Consider the following 19,844-nt stretch of genomic DNA (forward strand, 5'->3'; position numbering starts at 1 on the left):
TTTTTTTTTTTTTGAGACATTGAGACTAAGTCTTACTCTATTATCCCAGGCTAGAGCTCCTGCCTACTGTAGTGTCAGCCTAGCTTACAGCAACCCCAAACTCCTGGGTTCAAGCATTCTGCCTTAGCCGCCCAAGTAACTGGGACTACAAGTGCCTGCCACAGGGCCCAGCTAATTTTTTCTACTTCGAGTAGAGATGGGGTCTCACTCTTGCTCAGGTTGGTCTCAAACTCCCTCCCAAAGCACTAGGATTACAGGTGTGAGCCACCATGCCTGGCCTATGTGCAATAGTTCTAAAGGAAGGTTTTTCTTAGTTAAGTCAAAAGTTAATCAGTTTCTACAGCTTTGAATCTGTGGGACAAAAAGAGTCTGAATGCCAGAAAGGAGATTTTTCACATAGAGGGGCTTGAGTTCTTTGTCACAGGGGATTAGATAAGATTAGACTGATGGAACTTAGTCTTTAGAAAGTCAGACTGATTGTTACTATAACCCTATCATCTCTGTCTGTCTAATAGTTCATAATTAAAGACGTTCTTTATGAATGTGATTTTATCTGTTTTCTGTGTGTTTTGCACGAGTTGTGTTTATGTGTGGTGGTGCTAAATGATCAGTGTTCAGGCAGAGGAACAGGCTTGGAATGTGCAGCTGCTTTTAACTTACCCTCCAGGATAATATATTCCTGGTCTGACAGAAATCAAATATACTGTACAAGAATGACCTTGTTTCTTCATGATTTTTCTTCTATATTAAAAAAACAACAACAACACAAAAAAACAAGAACAAAGAGGTAGTGCTTTATCAGGTTATAAATCTAAACAGAACATGCCTTTGGTGTGTGCATTGCCGCATATTCTGTTGCAGGAATGACATTAGTCTTGCTTTGTGCTTCCTGTTATTTCGTTATCTCTTAAATTTGAACAAATACTGTAGATTTATAAAAGCCTGGAAGAGGAGAGATGTATAGTTGCTTAGCTAACATTTCAACTCAAAAATAAACGTCCATGGTCGTTCTGTACTAGGGTTCTTTTTAATAAGTGAGATAAGGTTAGTTAGTATGATTATAATGTTTTTCTTTAACATTCCAACTAACTCATATCCGTTCGAGTGACCACTTTTCCCCCTGAATTGACTGGGCAGTTTTCCAGCAGGAGAGTTTATTTCAAAAGGTCCTCCTGATTTCCTGAAAATACACCCGTCTGTGACATGATTCATTCTGACACATTCCTGTCTTCCTGCATTTAAGACTTCCTTTGCTCTAGGAGATGGACCCCAGAAACACTCTCAAACACAGGGAATGTGGAAAAGTGTCCTTTACCAAACAGACAGGCTGGAGCACTCTAGGGATTGGGAAGGAGGTGCTTTCCATCTCTGGAATTCCAGTGGCCTTTTTAGTGTGTAAAGTGGGACCGACTGACCCACAGGGCATGGTGCAAAGGCTCATTTGTTTGTTCAGGCTTTCCCCTGAAAGGGAAGATGTTAGTATTTGTTCTGGGCCTGTTCGTTTATTTGACTGATTCTTTGTCTCTTCGGCATTGTTTTCCAATTGTGGAAATGCATCCAGAAGTTTCCCCATCGGGGATAGGATTTTCTAAGTTGGAGTATAACTAACATATGTGGTAGGCTCTTATTTATTTTCTTTGCTGCTGCATAGAGAAAAAGGAATATTTGTGTTTCTACGGGAGGAGGGTTGTGTCCCTGTGCATCAGACTGCAAGCTGACCCCCTCCTGTGCACAGGAAGTGCCTCTCCCCCTGCCCCCTTGGGGAGTCACTGGGCTTCGGGAGTTGGAAAGATGTTTCACTTCTTCCTAGGCAAAAGATGTCTTTCTTGACAGCACTTGAGGCATTCTGCCAGATGTCTTGTTCCAATGAGCAGATGCAGCATGTTGAACTTCAGAATGATTTGTGGAAAACTGAGGACTCATTCTGATTTGTGGTTTGCCACCTAAATAAGTACAAAGGATTATTGTCTTACTCTCAGCTTAAGGCAGAATGCAAAGACGATTTCTGAGGAACATAAAGATAGTTTTTTTTAAGAGACAGAGTCTCATTTTGTTGCCCTTGGTAGAGTACTGTGGCGTCACAGCTCACAGCAGCCTCCAACTCCTGGCCTTATGCAATTCTCCTGCCTCAGCCTCCCGAGTAGCTGGGACCACAGGCGCCTGCCACAATGCCTGGCTATTTTTTTGTTGCAGTTTGGCCTGGGCCAGGTTTGAACCCACTACCCTCGGTTTATGTGGCCGACACCCTACTCACTGAGCCACAGGCAATGCCTTGTAAAGATAATTTTTTTAAAAAATGGTCTCAACTATTCACAGATGTTCCTGTTTATCTTACTGTTTACTTTTTTATTTCTAAAAAAATCTATAGGCGTGGAAAATGTTACTATCCAACTGGATTTGGAAGCAGAATTCCACTTTACTCATCTCATAATGACTTTCAAGGTAAGAAATCCCTAATTTTCTCATGAATGACACAGGAGAGCACAGTGTGATTTGCCCATTTCAAAGCATATGTCTGTTGTGAATTGCCCTAAATGAGAACTTAAATATTGTTGCCATAAATTGAGCTAAGTTAAACATGGGCATGAATTACTACATTTAACAAATACTCTATCTTCATGGCAATAGGTAGAGAAGAGCCTCTGTTCTAAGGTAATTCAACTGTAAACTTTTAATTGGGTATCTTTTTATTTCCCAGAGAGTGAGACAGTGTTGACTCTCTCCCAAACCACAATAAAACATCTGGCGAGTAAATCCCTGATCCCTTGTGTTTATGTTTTAATGCTGAGTTGGGTAACTGAAAAGGAAGCATATTATCTTGGGTTTTCAGAGTTCTGCAGTATTTGTGGGAATGGTTTCACAGTTTCTTGAGTAATGTGGATGCCTTCTTCAATGTGGGTTTTCTCATTTTTTTCTTTTAGAGATGTAAAATGACTCCAGGACTAGGGAATGTCTCCATACAAAGTCCCTTTGTTTCTTCTTAAGCAGCTGCCTGGAAATAACAGACTTCCCATGGCTTAAAGTACATGTTGGCGCACATAAAACCCATAATTTACTTATTTTCTCAGATTAAAATCACTTTTGAATAGTTTTCAGTTGGGTTGGGGGCCTTATCTGTACCCTCTCAGTTTAGGAAAAGGTGCCAGGGATAGATTTACCATGTAGACAGGTAGCCATGAAAGTCTCACTTGTGTCTGCCACCAAAGCCTGGGAGGCCATGGGGCAAAGGTGGGTGTGGGGTCAGGATGTGACCAGGAGGGACACTGGGCCATGTGGTTCCCAGGCCTGAGCTATTTGTCCTAGGCCCAGGGGCAGGGAGGTGTACAATGGGACTGCAACACCTGATATTGAGCAGGCTGGGAGGGCTTTCACTAAGTAACTTGGCAGTCATTCTTTGTCACCAGCCCCTGTCCCTCCACTGGCACATGTTGAACCTGGTGGTTAATTTGATACTCATCCACACATGAGGATGTTTCCTTTATGTCATGTGACACCTGAAAATATGCAAAATCACCTGATTAATGTTCATGGTCCTCTGTTTGGCTTTGGAGAGGGCATCTGATCACATACCTACATAGTTTGAAGTTTGTTTATATCCAGAATTCTTTGGGGCACATAGTCTGTGGTTGAACACTCATTAAGTAAATGCAGTGGGCAAAGATCAGCTTCCTCATGTGAGTAAGAGCAGAAGGTCCAACAGAAGAGGTGGGGACTGTGCTGAGACCTAAAGAATGGTACAGGTTATCAGACGAGTTTCTGGAGGAAACTCATCCTTTAGGTCTGGCTCCTGTGAGAAAAGCAACATCTCTGGGCTTGGGTGGACTTGGATGTGAATCTCTGTAACCCTTTCTGGCAGTCATGGCCAGAGCTTTGGCTTTCCCATGTGAAAGGAAGTCAAACAGGAGGAGGAATAATCCTGCATAAGAGGACTGTGATGTGCCCCTCAGTTCTGGGCATAGGGATGATCTTGCTGCCCTGGTGTATAGTAGGAACTAATTTTTTTTTTTTTTTTTTTTTTTTAGAGACAGAGTTTCACTTTGTTGCCCTTGGTAGAGTGCCATGCCATCACAGGTCATAGCAACCTCCAGTTCTTGGGCTTAGGCAATTCTCTTGCCTCAGCCTCCCAAGTAGCTGGGACTACAGGCGCCTGCCACAACACCCAGCTGTTTTTTTGTTGCAGTTTGGCTGTGGCCAGGTTTGAACCCGCCACCCTTGGTATATGGGGATGCCACCCTACTCACTGAGCCATAGGCGCTATCCAGTGGAAACTAATTTTACAAATGCTGATTCTTGGCTTGTAGTAATTGAGCTACAGACATTTACTCATTTGAGTAAGTGAACAAAAGAATTCAACCATCTTCTGTTTTCAAGAAACGGTCCTACACTCTATGGGATATTTTAAAGATAGCATAGTGACTGCACTCTGGGGGCTTCCAGTCTTCTCAGGGAGAAAGATAACCTTGCAGATACCCTGTACCACATGACAGAATGTGCTAACTGCCACAGGAGAAGTTCAGACACTGTGCCAGCATGAAGGAGGGAGAGATTAAGTTCAGCCTGGGACAAAGGAGAAGGCTTCACAAGGAAAGGACTTGGAACTGTACTTGACCTAGGCCAGAAAGGTTGAGCAGTATGTCAGATGGCAGTGGGAGGAAATGGAAGAAAACTCATCCAGGGTGGAGCAAACTGAGACAAAGGTTTGGTAGGGAACAGACTTGGTTCAACAAGTAGTATGCGGCTTGGAGCCTGTGTCTCAACTGGCTAAGGCACCAGCCACGTACACCTGAGCTGGTGGATTCAAATCCAGCCTTTGGGCCCGCCAAACTGCAATGCCAGCTGCAATCAAAACACAGCTGGACGTTGTGGCAGGTGCCTATATAGTCCCAGTTGCATGGGAGGTGGAGGCAGGAGAATCACTTGAGCCCAGGAACTGGAGGTTTCTGTGAGCTGTGATGCCACAGCACTCTACCCAGGGCGACAGCTTGAGGCTCTGTCTCAAAAAACAAAAAACAAAAAACAAATAGTATGTAGATGTGCCTCCGGTTTGGAGTAGTGAGGGAGCAGAAAAGGGAAGTAAAAGCAGATTAGACTCAAAGACCCTGATTCCTTGCTGAGAAGTGTGAACTCTATAAGCCACGGAGCTATTGACATGAATATGGGCCCTGTCTTTCAGGAATTAGCCCAGGAGGAAAGGCAAAGGAAGGGAGGGGAGGCAAGAAGAGGGGGCAGATTGGGAGGCTCTTACTGAGGTCAGCATCCCTGGGGGTGATGTTAATGGAAACACTGGCTGTGAGTGCTGTGTTACTTGGAAACCTTTTTCAAGTTCATAGTATCCTTTTGCTCCATACTCCTGTACCCTCTGCTGCTCCTGCCTCTGAGAATTATTGTCAAGGGCAGTCACTTGCGTCCTTTAGAATCAAAGGTTGAACCATGAAGTGGTGGGAAGGCTAGAAGTGGAACAATGGAAGGAAAGGGCTGAATCAAAAATTACTTACAGTTCAAACTAAGTAGCTGGGAAGATGGTGAGACCACAGACAGTAGTGAAGTCAGGAAAGGACGGAGGTTGGGGACGATGACCAGCCCTTGTTTCTTCCTTGCCGGGTTGGCCGGGGAGATGGCTGATTGCTGAGTGGAGGTGGACTACCAAACACTCACCTCACATATATGCAGGTTATTTTTTTAAATAGCTGGATGATCTGGAACTCCTAGCTCTTCTGTTCATTAGATATCCGGAGGCAACTCTGCAGCAATGTGGAGAACGTTGATGACAAAGCAAAGAACATGGAGAAGTTTCTGTTCTTAGGTGAAATGTGTTGCTCTGGTTTCCAGCAGCTTCTTAACTCCACAGGAAATTGGATGACTTGTCAGGGTCTTTTGGGACTTAGAAGTTTCCAGAGGGGTGAGAGAAAGACGCACAGCCAGGACTGGCTTCATGCTTTTTCTCTCTGCTCTCTTGATGGGACTTGCTATTCTCAGGCATCCCCGGGTCCCGCGAGCCAGGACTCTGGGCTTATGGGGAGCTTGCCCTGCTTCTTGGCACACATGGTTCAGTTACTCATTGAATTTTTTTCAATTAATTTCCTTTAATTTACAATTCTTAGTCTAATATTCTCTTGAGTTTAATACGGTATTGTTTTCATGTATTCCAGGATAGGTGAAAAATAAGAAGCCGAGCAGCTAGTGATGAGTAAGTCAGAGAATCTGTCGAAGTATAACCTTCTATTTTCTTACCCTTGACTTTTTTTTATCAGAGAAAAAAAGCCAGCGGGATTATTAGGGGAAGACAGAAGGAGGTCTTGGCATATTTCTAGTTTTCACCCTTAGCTCTCACCCAAATTTCTGTCAGGCATTGCTTTGAATTCAGAAGCCAGTGCTTCTATTTAGATTCTGTTTTCTAGGTCAGCTTAACTTTCCTTTCATCTCCGTCCATTGTTATCTTCCTTCGACTTCCCCAAATACTCTCCCTGTGCTTGCCAGTGTGGAAACCTTCGCCTGCTTGCCTGTTCTCGGTGCTCATTTGGCAGCATCTCTCACTTCCACTTGACCCTGTTCCCCACACCCTCCTAAGTCTCCATCCTCCCCCGGCTTGGGGGTCCTTTTTCAGTTTCTTCTTTGACACCCATTTTTCAGTCTTCTACTGTGCTGTTAGCCAGTGAGGGAGGAAGGCAGGTTTGGTCTTATTCAGCATGGATTTCAGTCTAAGTTCTGCCTATGACTAGCGTGTCAATTACTTCTGAGCCTCATTTTCCTCATCTGTGAGACAAATGGGTTGCCAGGGTGTATTAGTTTCCCAGGCCTATGATAGCAAAGTGTCACAGACTTGGGTGCTTAAACAACAGAAATCCATTTCTCCCATTTCCAGAGCCCGAGATCCAGGTGCCAGTGGGTTTTGTGGAAGCCGCTCTCCTTGGCTAGTGGACAACTGTCTTCTCTCTGCATCTTCACAGGCTCTTCCTTCTACACCTGTGTTTTGTCCCGATCTCTTATTCTAATAAGGACACTAGTCATATCGAATTAAAGCCTACTCTCATGGCCTTGTTTTACCTGAATTACCTCTTTAAAGACCCAGTCTCAACATACAGTCACATTCCAAAGTATGGACTTAGGTCTTTAATATGTGAATTTTGCAGAAACACAAATCCCCGCCATAATAGAGGGTTCAGTGAAATAATGTACTTAGTGTTAATGGCTCCACTCTGTTTTCCTTCTCTGTCTAAATACATCTTCCTGGAAAACAGAGTTTGGTTCTCTGCATCTGGCCCTTTGCTTTTTTTTTTCTTTTGAGACATCACAAACCTGGAGATTTCAGATACTGTGTTTCTGTGTTGCCTCCCACCTTCATGGTTCAAGCTCCATTCTTGCAGCTGAGGGCTGGACCACTGTTTCTGATTGTCACTGGTGTCTCCACGTGGACACCACACATGTGCCTAGCCCACAGCTAAATGCCTTCACTCCTCCATGTCTTTGTCCTGGGCCACATCCACCCAGCTGCCCAAGTGCAGGCTCCTGTGTTCCTTTCTTGTACCTCGCTTTCCCCTGGAATCTGATCGATCACCAAGGGGAATTCAGTGTGTTCTACCATCACTAAATTTTCAGAACAGTCAATTCCATCCATTTCTCTCTATCCATGTTATGTTTGTTGAGTTAAAGCCTTCATTTTTTTTTTCTTGCACTTGGTTTCCCTGTATCTTGTATTGTTTATGTGCAGTAACTCTGCTCCAGAGTTATTTCTGTTCTTTTCTTTTTTTTTTTTTTTGAGATAGAGCCTCAAGCTGTACCCCTGGGTAGAGTGCTGTGGCATCACAGCTCACAGCAACCTCTAACTCCTGGGCTCAAATGAGTCTCCTGCCTCCGCCTCCCAAGTAGCTGGGACCACAGGCACCCGCCACAACACCTGGCGATTTTTTTTGGTTGCAGCCATCATTGTTGTTTGGCGGGCCTGGGCTAGATTCGAACCTGCCACCTTAGATGTATATGGCTGGTGCCTTAGCCACTTGAGCCACAGACACCGAGCCCAGAGTTATTTCTCTAACCTGCAATCTCATCACTTCATTCTGTCCACTTAAATTTTCTGAAGCTCCTTTTTGATTGCAAAAAGGTAAACACCTTCCTACTGTGTGCCAATTAACCCCTTCTGCCATGTGCAGACGCCTGAACCCCCCTCTGCCTGGAAGACACCTTGTTACTCACTGAGGATCCAGTTTGACGTCATCTCTGTGAAATAACTCCTACCTCTTTTTTTCTTGGTTGTAAGATATGCATAACATAAAATCTACCATTTAAGCATTTTTAAGCGTACAATTCAGTGGTGTTAGGTTTATTCACAATGTTCGGCAACCATTATCACTATTTCTAGAACTTTTCATCACCCCAAACAAATTCTATAGCCCTTAAGCAGTAACTCCCCATTTCCCTCTGCCCAGCCTCCAGTCACGTCTACTGTACTTTCTGTCTCTATCTACTTAGCTATTTTAGGTAGTTCATGTAAGTGGAATCATACAATGCCTATCTTTTGGGGCAGGGAGCTAAGGCAGAAGGATCACTTGAGCCCTCAAGTTTAAGGCTGTAGTGAGCTGTGATCATTCCATTGCACTCCAGGCTGGGCAACAGAAGACCCCATCTCTAAAAATAAAAAAATTTGTCCTTTGGTGTGACTTATTTTACTTAGCATAATCAGGGTTCATCCATGTTGTAGCATATATGAGTGTTTCTTTATTCCTTTTTACAGCTGAATAATAATTTATTGTACAGTCACAGTTTGTTTATCTATTCGTAGTTCATGGGCACTGGGATTCTTTCCTTCTTTTGGCTATTGCAGTAGTGCTTCTGTGAGTATTCATGTCAAGGGTCTATTCGAGGTCCTAAATTCAGTTATTTTGGGTATAACCTAGCCGTGGAGTTGCTGGATTCTCATTTCCTTAGTAATGATCCCTTCCTCTTCTTATCCCAAAGTACACTGCTCTGCTTTACACCCCTGTCTGTACTCCCTGGACTGTACGTCATTTACTTGTCTCTACAGATGGCTTATAGGCTGCAGGCTGGTACTGAGTAGGTTGTCATTACACAGATCTATTGAATACTAAATGGACAAATGAAAGAACAAGCACTCAGACTGGTCAGTCCTTTGTGGGCTGGGGACTAAGTATAACCAAGCATGTTTGCTATTAAGGCCTGTTTGTAATCAGCTTCTAAAGAAAAACAGTTTAATAATCTAGTAGGGTGGGGAAAAGTGAAAAATTTAGAGACTAGATACTTTCCTTGCAAGAAGAGGCTCCATGGAATAGTCTGACATACTTGAAATATCACCATTCTGAAATTCCAACCACATGCAGGCAAGGTTTGTGGCCCACAGCTGAGTGGCATTTTCACCTGAGGTTTTAAAAAAGGCAGATTGCCAATAAGAAACATCAAATGAGACCTTTGTTGTCTGCCTTTAGACATTCCGTCCAGCTGCGATGCTGATAGAACGATCGTCCGACTTTGGGAAGACCTGGGGCGTGTACAGATACTTTGCCTATGACTGCGAGAGCTCGTTTCCCGGCATTTCAACTGGCCCCATGAAAAAAGTTGATGATATAATTTGTGATTCTCGATATTCTGACATTGAACCCTCAACCGAAGGAGAGGTTTGTTCACTTGTTTCATTTTCTACTTGCAGGTCTGCTTTTGGATCATTGCAAAAATACCAATTACTCTTTTATCCATTTTTTAGGTGATATTTCGTGCTTTAGATCCTGCTTTCAAAATAGAAGATCCTTATAGCCCAAGGATACAGAGTAAGCTTATTTTCAAGTAAAAGCTTTGATGGGAAACAGCAGTCACAGGATAAGTTTTACCCCGAGTGGTTTAGCACTGCTACTCAAATTTAACGTTCAAGGCTGAATTCACCATTGTCATTGTCCTCTTCCCTCTGTGGTATCTGACCAGGGGGTCTTAGAACTGGCAGTAATAAAAGGCCTCACTGATGGGGTATACGTTTTGATAACAGTAAAAGATTTGTATAGTTAAGTACTCAAACAATTATGTTAATCATAGTGTCTTATTTATTTTCTTGCTGACTATGTTACGGTATAGATTAAGCTATTGGAACAAAGTCTTCCAAAAAATACAGTTGCTTGACTAAGATACACATTTTCCATTATGAAATCAACAAGAGGGATTTCCAGAGAAAAAAATGTAGCTCAGTTGCCATAACTAGGCTTACCAAGTAAAATACAAGGTGATGCCCAGTTAAATTTGAATTTTAGGTAAATAGTGAATTCCCATACAATATTTGTGGTTGATATAATTATGACCTCTAAACCACTCTGATATTTGGGACATACTTATACTGAAAAATAGTTACCTGCAGTTCCCACTTAACTGAACGTCCTTTATATGTGTGTACTAAATCTGGCAACCCTAGGGTTAAGGCCACTCATGTTCCTAGGTTCATCCACATTAGCCCACCACTGCCATATTCTCATCCCCCCCCAGTGGGGGAGGAGGAAGTAGTGGGCGCTAGAATTCCATCTAAAGATGAGACTGTACTCATCACTTCCGCTCGCTCCCCATTGGCCAAAATTAGTCACATGGCTATACTGCAAAAGACACTAGGAAAGATTCTCTAGCTGGTGGCCACGTGCTCTGTAGAACTCTGGGCTAAAGTGCTCCCTGTCAGAAGAAGAAAGAGAATACTGAGGGAAATCCGAAGTCTTGCATGGTAAGTATACTCAAGAAGGTGAGGGCTGTATGTCCTTCAATAGATGAATGAAGTGAGGCTCAGAGTTGGGCTGTGTCACTATATTAAGTGATATGTGGCTGTTAAGTCAGATCTGGCATCCGTGTGTTATGATGCTCAGCTCAGAGCCCTTTACCATGGTCAACAACTATTCTCATCATTAGACAATTCCATGTTGCTCTTCTTGGGAGGTAGAATGTACAGTAATTTAAAAAATGGACTCTAGAGTCAGATTGAGCTGGATTTAGATCCCAGTTCTATCCTATTGTAGCCATGTGACCTGGGCAAGTAATTTACTTAAAACTTTTTTTTTTTGCCTCTTTTTTCATCTGTAAACACAGATAGTAATATTGACCTTAGACTTGTTATGGAGGTGGTTGTGGATGTGTGTAAATGGGCGACCAAAATGCCTGACACAGAGACAGCGTTCAGTAAACTGAAGACGCCGCTACTATTGTTGCTGTAGCCATTGGCCATGGTTTGGGTCTTGGTGTAGAACTGGTCCCGAATGTCAGAGTGAGGCTAACTCCTCTGCTACTAAGGTGCAGTCGGTGGAGTAGAGGCAGGGCTGATTTTCACTGATCTTCCCCAGCTGCATAGGGCCCTATTTTTAACCAAGGCCCGTTGGAACTTCTAAGCTTGAAGCAAGGAAGAACAGAATGGAAGAAGTCCAGGGAAGATGGCCAGAAAAGTGTTTCTTCCCCAATTAAATTAATTTTACTTGTCGCCCAGGCTGTCTCTGGTCCATAACTTATTCATTCTATTGTAAAACAAATATTTAATGGCACGTCCAGCTCTGTGTCAATTTCCGAGTAAGCTGTGAGGCCTTCCCTCTGTGTCTCAAATTCCAGTTGTGAAAAATGTGTGCCTGGGCTCCAAGACAAACACCCCGGAGTCCCTAAATGGACTCACCATCTGCTCCCCTATTAGTGAAATTTGTGGGACTTGGGGAATGTGTTGCCCTTCTAATTTTAACTCTCTTTTGTTGTTAACATGGCTTCTGTGTTATGGAAGCACCGCGTTAGCTGATGCTGCTTTTGATTTGCTCTGTAATCAAAGAAGCACTATCTCTTCATTTGTCCTTATGTTGAAACTCTGAGACTCACTTCAGAAGTGATTTGCCTCTTAGGACAAGGCAAAGACGAAGCTCAGCTGCTGTTAAATATGGCAAGAGAGAGTGGGCAGAGCCGATTAGCTCTACTTAGGGCTTCCACAAAGATCAGTTCAAGGGTTTCTAAATACTCCAGCTGCTCTTCAGGTTTGTTGTTTGGCCTCTCGTCAATAGGCGCTTGTGCTCATTCTGTGCGGGAGGATTTGTGCAGGAGGCGATGTTGGCATGCGTGACTGCCATTCAGCTAAGTAGTACCACAGTTCCTCTGTTGAGTTTTCAATTTTACAAAGAACCTAAGTTTAACACACGGACTTGCCCTTTCCACCCACAGCCATTTCTGTTGCTTCATTGTAAGCTCTGCATATATCATGAATATTTCAAATTGTATTGGGCCTTTGAAAGTATCAGATGCACTGGGCCACTCTCCTATTGTCTTGTGCTGTAAATTATGAGGATGCATCAGTATAAATGAAAATAAAGCATAAAGAACAGTTTTAGGCTACAGAGTTTGACAGCCCAGATGGACTAGTCAATCTCTTGGAATGTAGTTTAGCAGAACAATAGTAACTAATGAAAAGCCTGGTGGAGAAGGTTGAATTCCTCTTGGTTTATCCAGTTACCAAAGAATGTCATTGATAGCCCAGTGTTAAGTCTACAGACCTAAGAAGGAGAAGGAAAGAAAGTGATTTACAAGTAAATTGTATTTAGGAAAAAACAATTTGTCCCAGTACCCTAGGACTAAGGCCCTTTAGCCTCATGTAATTGTCCTATTGATAAGTGTGGAAATGTTTGGTAAAAAAAGCGGTAGACCAAAATGTTGCTTAAAAACTTGAGATAGTCTTTCCTTGGGTTCTGGTTATGCTATAGTGTTAAATCTGTTTTGGTCACGTGGGAGGCATTAAGTGGTGGGAAATTTCAGATAGTATTTTCCCTTCCAGAAATAGACACAAATATGTTCCTGTCTTAACAATGAGAATTTAAGTGCCTTAGTAAATCTTTTCCCACCTGAATGGAATTGTCTGATTTTGAGACCAACACTAAGTGCTGTGGAAACCAGATGGTATTACAATACTTTATATTACCGTGTGCCAGTGGGTTCTGGCAATCAAGCAACTGCATTCTCACAATTTCTTCATTTTTACACTGCTTTCTGAAAAGTTGGACTGCGAACAGATCCATCACAGAAATAAGACATTTGTATTAAACTGACGAGAATGTAGTAACCCTTCTTCCAGGCACTGTCATATTACATTAGGCTTTCCTAGTAGAGTCATCTAGATCAGACGGCGTGGGGGAGGGACTTTACTTAAGCTGTTTTTATTTGTCATGCCTTTCTCTAAAGAGAAATGATGTAAAAAGAAAAAAAATAAATTATTGTTTGTGTTTGATCAGACTTTTCATCTTTTTGGTGACCTTCCTAGATCTATTAAAAATCACCAACTTGAGGATCAAGTTTGTAAAACTGCATACTTTGGGAGATAACCTTTTGGATTCCAGAATGGAAATCAGAGAAAAGTACTATTATGCAGTTTACGATATGGTGGTTCGAGGAAACTGTTTCTGCTATGGCCATGCCAGCGAATGTGCCCCCGTGGATGGAGTCAGTGAAGAAGTTGAAGGAATGGTAAGCCAGCTCTTTATGTGGGTTTCTCCTTTTATACAGGTGATTCTACTGGAAGCTGGTCTTCCTTTAAGCCCTTCCCATTGTCCGAGAGGTGGTAGTTTTCCAGATTTAACATTCATCCTTTGCACTGTGTTGGTGGTTGATTGCTGACTTTTTCTTTGAAGAGTTTGTTGGACTATGAGAATGTACAGACTGCTCATTCCACAGACAATGGATTAATTTTTGGAATTTGTGACTGCAGGCTATTGCTAACGTAGATATTTTAATCAGCAAGGATTAAAAAGTTGTCTAAGTAACAATTGAGCCCGCCTTTTCATTAGGGAAGATTAAAAACCATAAACATTCCTTTTTATGCTAATGGTCAAAATTATCTCAGCCCACGGAAACTGGGAAAACCCCGCCCCATGGGATGTTTTAGGGATCAAAATGGAGTTTGTTTCTATCTTTGCCTTCTAATTTCATTCTTTTCCACTTTGATGCCATGTTTGCAAATTATATCTGTTTTAGAATTTGGGATTTGAGTGATTTGCCAGATAGGGGAGGTTAACATATTCTACCAATTTCTAGCAGACCTCTTACAGACCCAGAGGATTTTAAAGCCACATAGGGCTTGCAGAGATCTCCTAAAACAACTATCCCTGGTAGAAGAAACCAGGGATTAAGTAATTTGCTAATGAGCCCTAAGTAAGTGAACAGCAGGTAGGAATTCAAATCTCTGGGTTCCTTCCTCAAGCTGTGGGCCCCCCTTCTTGATGAAGGGTGTGCCTCACTTTCTGTTGCCTTTCCAAGGATTGTTAGTCCTTGTCAAAGAAAGTGTAGGACTGCGTGTCTTCAGTTCTTCTAAAACTAAGGCCTTCTCTTCACTCCAGTTAAAACTTTTACTGCATAATAAACAAAGTTGAATTTTTAGCAGAGCCCATAGGGAGATGAGTGTTTCTTTAAATCTTACTGGTAAATCTTCCAGGGAGTGCTAGGTAGATTGTATTTCATTTAGCATGTAACAAATCTGCTGTGTAGCTAAAGTCTTGTCATTGTCATGGGTCTCACAGTACATACAGTTTGTCCCCATACGACTTGTGGTATGTGTTTGGAACCGGGTATCAGTTTATGTAAAACCACCAGGTACTGAGACGGTGTCAGTCTTATGCTGACTGTACTTCTGTGAGGCTGGGTCCAGGATGGACCCATTCCTGGAATTCCATTCCATAGAAACTAGTATAAGCCCATGTGCATACACGTTTGGACTGAAGAACTGTAATTTATTCAGCATTTATATGCCCCAGGGGTCTTCTGTGTGCCTAAGAGTGACAAGGCAAAATAGTGCCATCATGGGCCCTTCATCAAAGAAATTAATTTGTATCTTTTTCTGAGATTTTTTAAAATTTCCTTGCTTAGTAGGAGAAAAATCAGTGTGGTAAATGGTTACCTTTTAAAGTTTTATTTTCATGGAAAAAATATATAAGTGCTATGCCTGAAGTAAAAAACAAAATAAGATAAACAAACAAAAACCTTTTAAGAGAAATGGTTTTCTGGGCTGGTGGTAAAATTTGCAGCATTATGAGTTGGTTTTCAGGTTAAGTACATGCATTTACGTAGTGTTTCTGCATTATAACTTTTGTACTTTTCTATTACAGTAGACTTTTTTAAACTCTTTTTCTTAAGTAACTAATTTTGTTCATCTGGGTTCTTTTCTTTTTGAGACAGAGTCTCTGTTGCCCAGGCTAGAGTGTGTTGGTGCCCGTGTAGCTTCTTACTGCAGCCTCGAACTTCTGGGCTCAAGCAGTTACTTCCACCACCTCAGCCTCCCAAGTAGTTAGGACTACAGACTTGGGCCACCACACCCAGCTGATTTTTTTTTTTTTTTTTGGAGACAGAGTCTTACTTCGTCACTCTTGGTAGAGTGCCATGGCATCGTAGCTCATGGCAACCTCAAACTCTTGGGCTCACGTGAATCTCTTGCCTCAGCCCCCCAAGTAGCTGAAACTACAGGCACCCACCACAATACCCAGCTATTTGTAGAGACAGGCTCTTGCTCAGGCTGGTCTTGAACTCCTGATTTCAAGTGATCCACCTACCTTGGCCTCACAGAGTGTTAGAATTACAGGTGTGAGCCACTGTGCCCAGCCTATACACCCAGCTAATTAAAAAAAAAAAAAATTTTTTTTGGTTGCAGTTTTTGGCCGGGTTTGAACCTGCCACCTCTGGTATATGGGGCCGGTGCCCCACTCCTTGAGCCACAGATGTTGCCCTAAAAAAAAAAAATTGTTTTTAGAGATGGGGATCTTGCTATGTTGCCCAGGCTGGTCTTGAACTCCTGGCTTGAAGTTATCTTCTCTCCTTGGTCTCTCAAAGTGCTGGGACTGCAGATGTGAGCCACCATGCCCAGCCATGGGTTCTTCTCATAGCCACTCAATGAAATATTTATTGCACATCCCTTATATAATAGAAAGTATTCTAGAGTTGGGCCAAGAGCAATCAACAGCATAGAATGCCTGGAGGGAGGGAGACGATAACAGCAAACAAAGACCCCCTCTCTGTGGTGAGTTAGAAATTGGTATGAAAAAGGGTTTTATATTTTCAATTGACTGTGGAGAAAAACTGACCATTAGTGTGTCTCTTACTTTGCTCTTCCCTGCTTTTATGACTTTCAAGGTACATGGACATTGCATGTGCAGGCATAATACCAAGGGCTTAAACTGTGAACTGTGCATGGATTTCTACCATGATTTACCCTGGAGACCTGCCGAAGGTCGAAATAGCAACGCCTGTAAAAGTAAGTCTCTTTCAAAGGGATGTCTTGAATCACTTAAGACTCCAGTATCCATTTTCTGATTAGAGGTACTGTAATACTATGTTATTTTCCAGAGGAAAGAAAAGTTACTCATATTACCTCTTTCCCAACTTCGCCCTGGTACTTATAGGAGACCAACATTATCTGTTCGATTAAATTAATACACTAATATCCCCTGAGCAACACCTGTGTGTCTGGCACTGACCTGTGTAGTTTGGCCGTGATAGTAAAAGCCTAAGATGTTGTCTCTGACCTTGTACTTGTTTTGAAGATAAGATGACCATGACAGAAAATGGAGGAAACATATGGTGTAGTAGTTCCTTAAGGTCTGAGATATGGAGGAGAGTTTTCGGCCTAGTTTCTGTGCCAGCCCAGCTGCAGTCTCTGGCACACCTCCATCCAACTCTGTCCCAGGGGTGTTCTTCAGGCAGAGACGTGGTCTAAAACGCCAGCGCCCCTCCCCGCTCCACACACAGTGATTCTGGCCTGCATCCCCATCCTCTCCTTCACAAATGTGCCTGCCTCTGCCCCACTGAGAAGGATTGTTCCAGAGCTTCAGAAACCAGTGAGAGCTGGAGTGGGCAAGGCTTTGTTAGTAAGGAGAACACAGCTGGCCCTGAGTGAATACTTAACAGTTGCTTAGGTCAGAAAAAAAGAAGGAGGGGGGGAATTCAGATAAAGAGCAGAACAGGAAGTGTAAGGCTACAAGGACATTCCTGAGACCACCGCACACTCTCTGGCAGGGGAGTACTTCTGAGGTTTAATTCAGCCAGTGTATTGAGAGCAGTATTTGCTGGGCACAGAGGACCTATCAGTGCCCAGTCCCTCTCTGCATGGTGCTCGGTTGCCATGGGGAGACAGACAAGGTGGCTAGAGTGTGGAGCCGTCAGAGGGCCAGGCTGAGTCAGCTGCGTGGTGAGAAGACAAGAGGAACTGGTGTGGATTGCGGAGCCTGAGAGTGAGATGCGCAAAGCTGGGTTGCACCAAGATGACTCTGCCAAATGGGCTGGTGGAGGGAAGTTCTGCCTCCAAGGAGACCAGCTAGATGGCTGCGAAATAGACCTGAGTCCTTACTGCAGACCCTGTCCTGGTGTGGATGGAGAGGAGGAGTCAGTCCATCATGCCATGTTCCTTGAGGCAGGGAGCCCAAATAGGCTTTCCTAGGAACTTCTCTCCCAAAGGTACTTCGGCTCAGTGTCCTTCCATCCTGTCCCACGACTGGGACCTGAAAGCATCCTTGATGGAATGGCAGTGTTCTCTCTATGATAAAACTTCCGAGAGGACTTCCCCCTGGGGTTTTCCACTCTTGATAGCCCATTCTCTTTCAAAGAGGGCAGATAACTGTATCCATTTCATAAAGATCACATCGTTGTTTCCAGCCTGCTTTAGGTGGATGTGTACTTTTTCAGCAGGAATGCCTTCACATCGACTGCCATTTTGCCTGAACTTAGTCCCTGATTCCCTAAATGAGCTTCCTTCCTGCCACTCCCATCCTCCATTGGTCTATAGATTTACAAGGCTTTTCTTGACATTGGTCTTGTCTTGCAGAGTGTAACTGCAATGAACATTCCAGCTCATGCCACTTCGACATGGCCGTCTACCTGGCCACTGGGAACGTCAGCGGGGGCGTGTGTGATGACTGTCAGCACAACACCATGGGGCGCAGCTGTGAGCTGTGCAAACCCTTTTACTACCAGCACCCAGAGAGGGACATCCGAGATCCTAATGTCTGTGAACGTATGTCACCCTGTGGGACCTGCTCAAAGTTGCCTTTCATGTTGAATAGTTTGTAGTAAAACCCTTCCCTGAGAGCTCAGAGTATGAGGAGCAGAACCAGCACTGTTTTTTGTTGTTTTTTTAAAATTAAATCATAGCTGTGTACACTAATGCAGTCATGGGGTACACTGTGCTGGTTTTATATACAATTTGAAATATTTTCATCAAATTGGTTAACATAGCCTTTATGGCATCTTCTTAGTTATTGTGCTAAGACATTTATATTCTACATTTAGTAAGTTTCACATGTACCCTTGTAAGATGCACCGTAGGTATGGTGCACTGGGGTTTTAATTGCCATCTGAGACTCTGGGAGAGGAATCTGCTTGGTAGTCAAGCTGCCTTTAGTCTATTTTTGTAAGATTCAGAGGGATGAAGGGAACATATGTATTTATGCAAAGATACATTGGTTTTCCTGCTGCTTTTAACATGCTGCTTTTCCTTTTTCTTAGCATGCACATGTGACCCGGCTGGTTCTCAGAATGAGGGAATTTGTGATAGTTATACTGATTTTTCTGCCGGTCTCATTGCTGGGCAGTGTCGGTGTAAGTTATACGTGGAAGGAGAACATTGTGATGTGTGCAAAGAAGGCTTCTATGGCTTAAGTGCTGAGGATCCGTTTGGTTGTAAATGTAAGTCTGTTGGCTAAAAAGCTTGGGAGTTCTGCTGTGTGCATAAGTCTTATCTTCCTTTGTGATTCTAAAGCCACACCACTACTTTGGACTCACTTGGGTTTTGTTTCTTTATTTTGTCTTTAATAAAGCTTGTGCTTGTAATCCTCTGGGAACAATTCCTGGTGGAAATCCTTGTGATTCTGAGACAGGACATTGCTACTGCAAGCGTCTGGTGATGGGACAACATTGTGACCAGTGTCTGGTAGGTAAATCTTCATTATGTGGGATGGATAGTTTGAGTGTGAACTTTTATTTTTTTTCTTTTTTAGAGAAGAGGTCTTGCTGTGTCACCCAGGCTGGAGTGCAGAGGAGTGATCACAGCTCACTGTAGTCGGGAACATCTGGCCTCAAATGACCCTCCTGCCTGAACCTCCCATGCAGCTGGAACTATAAGGATGTGCCCCTACAGCTGTCTAATTTTAATTTTTTTGTAGAGATGGGGTCTTGATAAGTTGTTCAGGCTGGCCTCAAAACACTCCTCCTTAGGCCTCCCTCCTAAAGTGCTAGGATTACCGGCATGAGCCACAGCACCAAGCCTGAGGGTAACATTTTTTAAAGGAGAAATTTTTTTACTGTTACAGATTTTACCATCACCTTTATGTATAAATGACGAAAGACCCGAGTAGACAATTCACAAAATAGCAATTACTAATGAAAAATTCCACAAGATGTTCACCATCATTGTAAAATAAGAGACCAGCCTGAGCAAGAGTGAGACCCCATCTCTACAAAAAATGGAAAAACTGAAGCAGGAGGATTGCTTGAGCCCAAGAGCTTGAGGTTGCTGTGAGCTATGATGCCATAGCTGTCTATTCAGGGTGCCAGATTGAGACTGCTCCCCCCCACAAAAAAAGCCAAACCAAAAAACCTGGAAAATGAAACCACATTGAAGTACACTTTTATAGACAAAATTAACAAAAACTTTTAAAAATGGGAATTCTTAGTATTAGTGAGGATATAATGAGGTGCTGGTGGAAATGCAAATTGGTTTATGCTTTGTGAATAGCACCTCAGAGATCCGTATCAGTAACCTGTCGGAATCTCCATACCCTTTGACCTAGTAATCCCACTCCTGGGAATCTATCCTAACGAAGTAATCAGATAACTAGACAAAGATGCATTCACCACAAGGCTCATTGCATCTGTTA

General features: G+C 43.0%; 1 protein-coding gene across 1 annotated transcript in view; it reads left to right on the top strand.

Annotated features, from left to right (window-relative positions):
* Window positions 1–19,844, top strand: part of LAMB1 (laminin subunit beta 1) — a 75,329-nt gene that overhangs the window by 6,290 nt on the left and 49,195 nt on the right. Inside the window, exons 4-11 of the mRNA XM_023519583.1 lie at window positions 2,369–2,442; window positions 9,438–9,626; window positions 9,713–9,776; window positions 13,253–13,455; window positions 16,108–16,228; window positions 17,795–17,983; window positions 18,475–18,654; window positions 18,786–18,898. Coding sequence (XP_023375351.1) covers window positions 2,369–2,442; window positions 9,438–9,626; window positions 9,713–9,776; window positions 13,253–13,455; window positions 16,108–16,228; window positions 17,795–17,983; window positions 18,475–18,654; window positions 18,786–18,898 — 1,133 coding nt within the window. The remainder of the gene's footprint in view (window positions 1–2,368; window positions 2,443–9,437; window positions 9,627–9,712; window positions 9,777–13,252; window positions 13,456–16,107; window positions 16,229–17,794; window positions 17,984–18,474; window positions 18,655–18,785; window positions 18,899–19,844) is intronic.

Source organism: Otolemur garnettii, unplaced genomic scaffold (genome assembly GCF_000181295.1).
Source record: "Otolemur garnettii isolate 467f Iridium unplaced genomic scaffold, OtoGar3 scaffold00005, whole genome shotgun sequence".
Classification (NCBI taxonomy): Eukaryota; Metazoa; Chordata; class Mammalia; order Primates; family Galagidae; genus Otolemur; species Otolemur garnettii.